Source organism: Labrus bergylta, chromosome 17 (genome assembly GCF_963930695.1).
Source record: "Labrus bergylta chromosome 17, fLabBer1.1, whole genome shotgun sequence".
Lineage (NCBI taxonomy): Eukaryota > Metazoa > Chordata > Actinopteri > Labriformes > Labridae > Labrus > Labrus bergylta.
Genome location: NC_089211.1, coordinates 23,037,747 through 23,048,962, shown reverse-complemented (window position 1 = coordinate 23,048,962; position 11,216 = coordinate 23,037,747). Strand labels below are relative to the sequence as shown.

The 11,216-nt window shown below is 38.8% G+C and overlaps 1 protein-coding gene across 1 annotated transcript; it reads left to right on the top strand.

The window, feature by feature from the left end:
* The first annotated feature begins 976 nt into the window (after positions 1 to 976).
* sec14l7 (SEC14-like lipid binding 7) lies at positions 977 to 11,160 on the top strand. The gene is made up of 12 exons (XM_020655853.3): positions 977 to 1,132; positions 2,783 to 2,858; positions 6,820 to 6,863; positions 7,026 to 7,088; positions 7,257 to 7,445; positions 7,657 to 7,752; positions 7,840 to 7,900; positions 8,002 to 8,085; positions 8,302 to 8,408; positions 8,507 to 8,646; positions 8,848 to 9,017; positions 10,433 to 11,160. Exons 1-12 carry the CDS (start codon positions 1,079 to 1,081, stop codon positions 10,561 to 10,563), a joined length of 1,215 nt encoding a protein of 404 aa, XP_020511509.1. The 5' UTR covers positions 977 to 1,078; the 3' UTR covers positions 10,564 to 11,160.
* Positions 11,161 to 11,216: the final 56 nt, after the last annotated feature.

The following is an 11,216-nucleotide window of genomic DNA, read 5'->3' as shown; positions in this document are numbered from 1 at the left end:
CTCTGTGCTCCCTCAAAAGCCCCTGCATGCACGAGCACCGTTACTCCAGAAGTGGACCTCAGCTTGTGCAACATTTTTACAGGTTACAACTGCTACAGATGACAGATTTTCTTTATTCCTTTTTCAGAGCGCATGAATTATTAATTTCTGTCAGGACCTAAAGACAATTTCAACCAAATTCTTAAAAAGTGTATTTTTAAGAAAATGACCAACCCTGCCTTTAAAGCTCCTCCGAGGACCTTTCAGTTTGTGTCGACTTTGGCGCCCCCCTGTGGACAAAACTGTACCTCTGTACTCTGCTCTGATTTAGTCCTCTTCTTGTATCTTGTGTTTTCTGACAAAAATCATTCAAACTAATCAATAATCTAAATGTTTTTCTGTGTTAATCTGTGTCTGACCCCGACCCCGCAACAGCAGCAGTTTTAAGCATCAATGATTAATTAATAGAAATGATCAATACTCTTTTTGTTTGCTTTAAAGAGGCATCAGTTTTATTTTCACTCCAATCCATGAGTAGTAAAAAACTCCTCGCAGGACCTTTAAGTTTTCACATTTTTAATTTTTGTATTTCTTTTATTTTCATGTACAAAAACACTCAAATTATGAAATTACTTTTTTTTTTATTATTTTACGTCTGATCTTCTCACACAAGTTATAGTCACAAGCTTATGAAGTTTGTTTGTCATAGTAAGCACCTTCACATAAGGGATAAGGTCCTACAAAAAGTGTGTTTGTCTGTGTGTCAGTATGTGTGTGTGTGTTTTTGTGTCTTCTGGGGACACAGACTTCAGACCAGTTAATTGGGGACAGCTTATCCAATTGGGGTCAAATTCCGCGTCCTGATTTAAGAAAGAGCTCATTTTTGGGGGGGTCAGCGGTTGAGTTGGGTTTAAAGTTATGGGAGGTCTCCAGGAGGTGATTTCAAGTTTACATAAGGCCCCTAAAAAGTGACTTGTGTAAACCTGTGTGCTCGTGGGTGTGTCCAGGGAGGCGTGGTGTTTCCTCGTCTACCTGTTTTCCCCTCCACGCCGGTTCATTCACATCTCGGCTTCTGTTGGAGCAACACGACACCTCAGACATGAGCGGACGAGTCGGCGATTTGAGCCCAAAGCAGGAGGAAATCCTAGCTGAGGTGAGTTTTTTTTTAATTAAATCTTTGATGCCACTGAGGACTTTAATCATCTATAAACCTTGAGATTAATATTTTTCCTTAACTCAGCTGCAGCTATGGTTGCTTCTGTTGTAGTAACAGATTGTTCCTATGGTAACTTCAGTGTGTTTGCACTATCATTGCTTTCTTTATTAGAGGGATTCTCACCTCTGTGGTGTATGAAAACAACATCCTCTCTACACGTTAAGAGTTTCTCTACTTTACGCAGGTGTTCACTGCATGATTTACCTCTCTACATTTCATGTGGGAAATGTTGTTGTTTTTACCCAATAGGCCTTCTGATACCCTAAACGTATTCATCAGTCTAAGGTAAGGTCTAGTGTCAGGGGTTTGAGATAAAGACAGAACACAAAAATCTATTTTGGTTTAAATAAAATCTTGTGTTTGAGGTAACTTTATTTGTGTGAGTCGGCCTCCTTTTAAACACAAACGACAGCACAGGACAAAAACATGACAAAGTGACAACAGAGCTCAATACTACAGAGAAAATACCTTTAGTAAAAAACTAGATAAAGTAACCCATCACTTAGAATAAGACGAATAAAGACAAATAAAGACGAGATACAAAAATAAGACTTAATCATCAATCAAATGAAGTAAAAGCTAGATAAGAATACGTTTAGTGGATGCATCTTGTATAAAACTCAAGTGGCTTAAAGTTTGAAAACTCAAACCCTAAAAATTAAACTTTAGTGACACGGTATGTAATTAGATGTTAATAGAAATGAAAATCTTGTTGTGTTGTTGTATGTGTATTTTATTGTGTCTTTATATAATATTTCTATGTTACTGTAATTTAGTAGCTTTTTGTGTATTCTTACTTTTTAAGTAGGTTTTTAAATCATTAATTTGACTTTATTGAAGTGTATTTTGGGGGAAGTTTTATCCTTTTCTACATTTTAAACAACATCTGTTACTGAGTACAAAAAGGTGGATCCAAGCTTCCTGTCAGCTACTTGAAACTGGCCGGTTGATTGGCCGACGCGTACGTGGAATAATCCACCTGTTGACCTTGTAAAATGATATTACAGGAGAGTCGTTTACAGGGTTTGCTAATGGAATATTTTGTGTATATGTTTCTGTTTGGATGCTATGGATCATGGCGAGAGTAATTATCGCTGTTTGGATTTTCAGTTATTGAGGTTTATTTTTGTATTAGTTGTACGTTAATGTGCAGAGCAGCTCCTTGACCTGAAGCTGTGACCTTTTGGTCATTGTTATTGTATCAGCTTCGTCACGTCTTAGATATTGAGCTCTAGAGACTGTAGATTGTTGAGTTTGTTTCCTTTTGAAAACACCATGCTAGGGGTTTCAAGTGTCTTTGCTGAACTAGGCTAACAAGCTGCTGGTTGTAGCTTTACATTTTGAAGAAGAAGAAGAAGAAGAAGGAGAAGATATACTCTATTATTCCTGCAAGGGGAAATTAGATTTTTACACTTTGTTGTTTGGTGTACAAACATAAATATCAAACTTCTCATGTTACCCTTGGAAAGAAAATCAGAGAAGTGTCAAATGCAAACAGAAATATTCCTTAGGACTGTTTTTTTTTGTTTGTTTCTTTTTAAAGTAACTTTTTTTTATTGTTTTATTGATTTTATTCTCTGTTTTCAGTTTCGGAGTAAAATCCAGGACATCCTCCCCAACCTGCCTGCACAGCATGACCACTACCTCCTGCGCTGGCTCCGAGGTGAGACATGCCCCCCCCCCCCCCCCCCCCCCCCACACACACACACACACACACACACACACACACACACACACACAAATACTACATGCTGCCCACTCTGTGTAGTATTTACCATCGTCTCTCTGCGGGTATGATGATAGCAAAACAACAATCACACCCACCTGTCGAGGTATGAGGAGATGTCTTTATTTCTAGTAAGAATGTAGAACGACAGCAGGCGGGAAAACTGCCAAAGATTTACAGATATGAGGCTGCAGGATGTCTCACTGACTTAACACTTAAGACACTTTTTAGGGGAGATTAAAAAAGATATTAAAAATCACTTGTATACAATAAATAATTGTAATTTGGTACATTTATTCAACTACATGTTAAAGATACTTCTGCACTCAAAAAACAACACTTTCCTTTTCATGCAAACTCGCAACAAGTTTGTACCTCACTGCAGCTGCAGTTGCAAGTTACTCTGTTTTCCTTATTACTTTTTGCATCCGAATAAAAATAAATCAGCCAGGGGAGATACAATGCATTCATATTTTTGGGGTAAAACTGCAGTAAATTGCCTTTTTTTTCAAGATTAAGATGTCTCTAAAATGCTACCGAAAAGATATTTCACCTCTAATCATCTCGCATAGTTTTGTTTTAAATAGTTGCTCTGAGAATGAAAAGATAATTCCTGCTGCTGTCAGAGTTTAAAAGTCCCCGACTGACGAGAGGGAAACAACAATAGTTCACTTTCTTCTCTCGGTGTGATTGGCCGCCGTGATATAAAATATTTCAGATGCTTGTGAGAGTTTACAACTGAGGCTACGCTCACTTTGGGGTAAACTCTGTGATGTTCAAAGCTGCTTCAAACAAACCTGCTCCTGTGTTTCTACACTTGACTCCACAGCCAGTTTCAGTGGAGGACTGTGGGGGTAAAATACCAGAGCTGCAGACCCTATTTGTTTTTTTTAGATGCAAGTTTGCTGGAGCTCTCAGACTCCAAAGTTTGATCCTTTTTTTAAATAAAGTGATTTGTTTCTAGCCAATCATTATTGTTCAGTTTGGATCATTTAAACCTGAGACTTGTTTTATGAGGAGAGTGTAGAAATATCAGAATCCAGTTTAGTGCCAAGTTTGTTTAAATTTACAAGGAATTAGATTTATTGTGTTTTGGTGCAAAACCAATCATCAAAGACGTCGTTACTTGAAAAGACATGATAATAATGCACACATGGTTGGAGTGAACTGTGTCCAGCTTGTGTGTGTGTTTCTGGATCTACTGGGAGCCGGTCTGTTGAAACAGTCTGACTTCAGCAGGAAGGGGGAAAAAAAACACTGACGGGCAAGAGCTGTTGTAACAAGCAACCAGTAGGGCGGCGCAATCTTGATTTTTTTGTTTTTTTAGAAACATTTTAAACACTTTTCAATAAACAATACATAATAAAAATATATTTGGTAACTGATAAATGGACTTGAGCTTGTATAGAGCTTTCCCAGTCTTCTGACCGCTCAAAGCGCTTTCACACAGAAGGTCACATCTACACATTCACACACTGACAACAAAGCAGCGGGAACAATTTGTGGTTCAGTGTCTTGCCAAAGGACACATGGGACATATAGCTGAAGGAGCTGGGGATCGAACCCCTGACCTTCAGGTTGAGAGACAGCCGACTTTACCAACTGAGCGACAGTTTAAAAAATATCAAACAAAATTTGTACAACAAATGTATTTTAATATCCCTAGAATAGAAGTAAAATGTAGAGAAAAATACTGACGTGAATGAAGACAGAGCTTGAATAAATGTACTCAGTTAATTTACAGTAAATATCAGCTTCTGGTCTTTTGCTTTCCATAAACAATTAACTTCTCCTCTCAGTTTATATGATCTGAAACCTTAATAAAGTCAAATAAACACAATATCACGGCCCCCCTTCAACCTGAATGGTCTCAACACAGCTTTGTTTTCCCCTTTCATGGTGAAAAAACCCCACCCGGACTACTCTGGGTGTCAAGAAACTGATACTGGAAATATCAGTGGGATGATTATTTGCATTACTAAAGGGGAGCTAGGTGTGTCGGTCAGCGCTCTAAAAAACCTGGCCTTGGTGATTCAGAAGGTGTGACATGATATCCTTTTCAGCAGCAATTAAAAACAAGTTGAGTTTTTGTTGAAACTTTCCCGGAGATATGAAATGTAAGGCTACAGCCAAGCACTGGTTAGCTTAGCTTAGCTTAGCTTAGCAGAGAATGGAAACACGGGGAACGAGTCTGATTTCTGCCAAAGACAAAAGAAACACAAACAGGTTTTTAACAAGGAAGTTTTCCAGGTTTGCTGCTTCATATCTTTATGCTAAACTAAGCTAACGCTGCTTGATGCACATCGGGGTCTGATGGGTCCTCGCTCAGAGGTCGGTTCTCTGGCCCTAATCAACAAACAGATACAATCCAGACAGACATTAAACAGACAGTTATAAACCCCTCCTGGCTCTGCAGACAGACACAAGCGTGGCAACAATCTCCTTATCTTGTTCTTGGCAGGAAAGCACTTAAACCTTTTAACACACTTTTTGTGAACAGCATCACCTTGTTTTCAGATGACATCAAAATGCTGTAGGCCCAAATGAAAGAGCCATAAAAGGCTTAAATCTGTCAAAAGTTTGCACCATAACCAAATCATCAGACCAGACCAGGGTCAAATCCTGTGTGTAACACTGAGAGGGGAGTTGTTTTTTTATCTGATCAATTCAACTTTCCATTTGTAAGAGGAACAATTTGAGATACATTCTTAGAAAACTTATATAACTGACAACATCTCCGGCCTACTCTAGGTTAATCAGTTATTTAATTCCCTGTAATAATCCTTCCTCTGACCTCGAGGCCATGAGAGCGTACTTAGCCAGTAGGGTTAGGGTTCAACCAGTGATCTTATCCGATAGTAAATATTAGTTTTACGCTGAGCAGAGTAAGATTAAAGTGAAGCTCTACGCGTTTGTGGTGAATTTACTTTTTTTTTACAACTAAGCCTGGCTTCTTTAACTTCCACGGCTGATAAGACATTGCGGGATATGGATATGTTTATATTAGTACTGTAAAACGATTGCATGTTTTTATTGTGATTAAGCGCTCAATTTCAATAGTTAATTGTGATTAATCGCACATTCAAAGATGCAGCATTGTCGTTCTTTTACATCACTGTGTCTATTGGGAGACACTGGGGAGGATTATCTACAGTGTTTTTTTGTTTTTTGTTGAACTTGTAGAGAGAGTACATCGAGTACAATTTGTCTGTTTAGTTTTCCATAGTTCTGGGAGGTTTGTGAGGCCGTGTCCGCTGTTCAATATTTACCTTTTCTGTTAACTTTGGACGGGGCAAAAAAAAAAAAAGGCAAACTGGCTGAATCAGCTTCACTATTGTACTTTTATCAGAGGCTGCAGGGGTAGAACTGGTGCAGTGTTTACAAATTGGTAATGAGTAACAGCAGAGAAATAGGTTAAAGATACAACCAGCAATCACTTATAAAAGATATCGTACTATTTATTTAATCAGCTCTTTTTATACGGTTACTCCACAAAGAGCAAAACAATAAATCAAACATTTGATCTTGGACGCTTAGTTTGTTTAGTTTTCTATAGTTTTTGTTAACCATCATTTAAAATCAAATTCAGTTAATGCTTCAGAGAATTATTTCATTGAACTTAAATTGACATGGTATATACATCATGGTATCATCTGCAAACAGAGTAAATTAGCTTTATCCGAAACAAGCATCATTGTTTAATAAAAAAAGACAAAAGTAGGGCTCCTAACAGTAATGTGCATCCTATCGAAGCAGCAACCTGCGGTGTTGAAAAATGAAGCCAATGCAGAAATGCATAAAGCTGCAGCGCTTCGAGTGTCCACTTGAGGCTGCCTGCTTGAAAAGCTCCGGGATCCTTTTAACACCCATATTAAAATGTCAATCTTTTTTTTTGCAGCCCGAAGCTTCAACATTCACAAATCTGAAGCCATGGTCAGGAAGGTGAGCTTTGTCTTTAAACACTTTACACACTCGGTCGTGTTATTTTTAGTCATGTTCCTTTGCAAAGCTGCAGAATGTGACTCTCTCTCTCTCTCTCTCTCTCTCTCTCTCTCTCTCTCTCTCTCTCTCTCTCTCTCTCTCTCTCTCTCTCTCTCTCTGAAGCATGTGGAGTTCAGGAGGAAGATGAATGTAGACAGCATCATATCCGACTGGAAACCTCCAGAGGTATACATTTCTAAAATGCATTAACAAACATGACACATTTTGTAAGTTTGGATTGTAAATTTGGCTGGTTGTTGTGTTTATACTTGTGCATGCATTGCAGTCGTCTTATCCCTCTGTGTTAATAATGATAATGATTTACCCTTTCTTCCTGGTTTATTTGGTGCACAGGTGATAGAGAAGTATGTTTCTGGAGGGATGTGTGGGTACGACAAAGAGGGGAGTCCCATCTGGTACGATGTGATTGGTCCTCTGGATCCTAAAGGTCTGCTGCTGTCGGCCACCAAACAAGACTTCATGAAGACGAAGATCAGACACACGGAGATAATGCAGAGGGAGTGTCGGAGGCAGGCAGAGAAGGTAAGGGACCGATGCTCTTTTTTTGTGTATTTTAGTTTCCTCTCTCCTCTTCTTCTCTACCATCTTCTCTTCTACTTCTCATTTCCTTTCCTCTCATCATTTGCCTGTCTCTTTCCCTCCTTATCCATCTATTAAATCAGCTTTCTTTCCTCTTCTCTTGTCTTTTCTTCTCCTCTAAATTTTTCCTTAACCGTCTCCTCTTCTGTCTCAGTTGGAGAAGAACATTGAAGCCATCACTCTGATCTACGACTGTGAAGGACTGGGACTCAAACACATCTGGAAACCTGCTATCGAGGCTTATGGAGAGGTGTGTCTGCTTGTTGCATCGTAATCCCTGTGTGTCATCCAAATAAAATCCCTCCATTTTATTATTTATTTCCCCCCTCTTGCTTAGATCCTCACCATGTTTGAAGAAAACTACCCAGAGGGGCTGAAAAGAGTGTTTCTTATCAAAGGTACTTCAGTAGATCTGTATATTTCAATATTGTGTCCTCTAGGTTTGAAGTTGTCCTTTAGGTGGTGACTTCCTCTACTCTAATATTTGTCTTTGCTGCAGCTCCTCGAATGTTTCCAATGGCCTACAACCTGATCAAACATTTCCTGTGTGAGGAAACACGACGTAAGATCGTCATATTAGGAGGTGAGACAACTTTTCTTTGCATCCCAGAGTGTACAAAAAATTAGATTTATTTTTACAAGACAATTGAAGTCTCTGAAGTATCTGCAAAGAATTTAACACCGCTCATTTGTTGAAATATTTCTGTTTGGTGAGCAGAATTAACTTTCTGTTGGCATGGCTGAAAACAAGTCTACTGACTGTTCATTCTTAACTTATAAAACATAACTCTGTTGCTAGGTAACTGGCAAGAAGTGTTACGTAAACATATCGACCCAGAGCAGCTTCCTGTCGCGTACGGAGGAACCCTGACGGATCCTGATGGAGACCCTCACTGCAAAACCATGGTGAGAGCAAAAAGATGCAATAGTTGGTGCCAAAGCGAGCATCGTGTCGTCTCTCTAAATGACGGTGATTGAAATATTTCTTATTCATGTTGTTGCAGATAAAATACGGCGGTACAGTACCCAGGTCGTACTACGTTCAGGACTCGATTAAAGTTCAGTACGACAACAGCGTGACCATCAGCCGCGGCTCCATGTTCCAGCTGGAGTATGATGTTAAGACGCCCAGCAGCCTTCTGAGGTAGCTAGTTAGCATCAAATCTGAGCACATTTAACATCATTTTATCTTTTATTTCCTCTTCAGCAACTCAAAAAAACATACATGATACTTCCATATTTTATGAAATGTGCTGAGAATACTTTTTAAAATTTATTTTCTTTAAGATTTTTAAAGTAAAAAACAACATTTTGTTAGATTAAGTTTAACCTGGTTTATTCTCAGGTGGCAGTTTTCCAGCGACGGGGCAGATATCGGGTTCGGAGTCTACAGACGGACCAAAGAGGGCGCCGCTCAGAAGGTGGCCGAGATGCTGCAGGTGCTGCCGAGCGAGCGCTACAACGCTCACCTGGTCCCTGAAGACGGCGGCCTCAGCTGCCCCGAGTCCGGAGTCTGTGAGTCACCACACACGTAATTTATCGGTTAAAGGATTGTTGGATTACAGGCTGATCGTTTCCTGTTAATCACTGATGCAGAGATAATCAACTTGTATCTGGGGCAGAAAGGTCACTCAATTAAAAACTGACTGAGGTCAATCAATCAATCAATCAATCAATCAATGTTTGTTTGTATAGCGCCAATTCATAACCAATGTTATCTGAAGACACTGTACAAGAAGAGCAGGTCTCGACAGTACTCTTTGTTATATTATTTAGAAAGACCCACAGCACTAAAATAATTACTGAAGGTAACAAGTTCTTAAAACATTTTTATATCCTTCTATGTAACCAACAGCAACATTTCAAGATTAAAAACGCAAACTTATGGTAAGAAAAGATTGTTGCACGGGTTAAAATAAGTAGGATAGTTCAGAAAGTAAGATTATGTTCTTGGACAGAACATAATAAGAGGCAAACATGGAAACCTCAGATTTAATTGAAAATAGCACAAAGACAACATATCAAATGTTGAAACTGAAACATTTCATTAGTTTAAGTTCCTGACAATCTTAACAAGTGGTTCAACTTATTGAAAAATACTCTCACCTTCTTATTGAGACTTAGACGAGAAGAATGATACCCATGTTTGTACACTTACTACACGACAGAAGACTACTTAAATTAGCTTAGCTTAGCATTAAGCAGGGGAGGCGGAAACAGCTAGTTTTGCTTGTTAGAACTTTACAAAATCCAACCGGTTAACATTTTATATCTTGTGTCCTGAATTGGGAGAAAAAGCTGATGTTAAAAAGATTAATGCTGTTATTTATGTTCAACTTTATCTTGGTTGACAGCATCAACTATCTAGATTTGTTGCTGTTTTTACCGTTACATGTAATAAAAACCAGAAAGTGATGCCAGCCAAGAAATATCACACAACACTTTCAATCCCGGCTGTCATTGGGCGAGAGGCGGGGTACGCCCTGGACTGTTCTCCAGTCAATCACAGGGCTGACATATAGAGGCCAGCCGCGATCACATTCACACCTACGGGCAATTTTAAAATCACCAGTTAACCTAACCAGCATGTCTTTGGACTGTGGGAGGAAGCCGGAATACCCTAAGAGAACCCTCACATGCACAGGGAGAACATGCAAACTCCACACAGAGAGGCTCTGGCCGACTGGGATTCGAACCAGTAACATAAGAAGATATAATAAGTGCAAATAGAAATAGTTAATATAGATAATATTCATTTGTGTTCATACCTTATGCCAGCCCTGGCAAATATCTCTGGACACACTCCTGATTTTCTGATCTTACTCATGGAGAGTGAGTAAGGCATGTTTATGAAAAAATAAACTGTCTTTTTAAAACCCTGTAGGATGCTAGCTGCTAACCCTGTCTCCTCTGTCCTTCACTCTGTGCAGACGTGCTGTGTTTCGATAACAGCTACAGCATCCTTCACTCCAAGAGGATCAGCTACAAAGTCGAGGTTGTTCCTCCTCCGGATGGACAGATGACTGCAGTGAACAAGACCGGAGACAGACGGCTGCAGTGATAACATCCTCCTCTGATAAACACGGATATACAGTACCTTAATATTTACAGTCTATGACATATACACATCTTAGAATACAGGAATGTACATCAAACTATCTCTCCTTCCATCCCCTCTTACTTTCTCTACTTTTTGTTAAAAGCTAACCAGAAAGCTTTTACATGTTTCTACTCAGACACTTCTTCACACTTCTCCCGTCCATAATATTTAAAATGACATTTTTTCTTTTAATTTTCTGACATAAATAATGTTTTGTTTAACATTTCAAACCAGAAACCACTTGAACTTGTATATTAATTTATGTAGAAGGTACAACTTCTTAAGCGTAATCATGTTTTTGTAATTAATTATATAAACTTTTATATATAACTATACTGCAGCATATTGACTGAATTGAATCGTTTTGGAAAACCAAAACGGACGACTTGCACACTGAGGAGACAAAATGAGTAAAGTTACTCACTCGGAGGTGATTGATCCAGCGGAGATCATGTTTTTGATTTTTGTATAATTATGCTCTTCTTCTTATTTTGGTCTATGTTAAATCAGTCTGAAAAAAGAGTACTATGATGTGTTACAATGAAGTTTTTTTTTTATGTGTTTTCTAAGAACTAAAGAAATCCTGAGAGGCAAGAGATGAAAATTATCTTTTG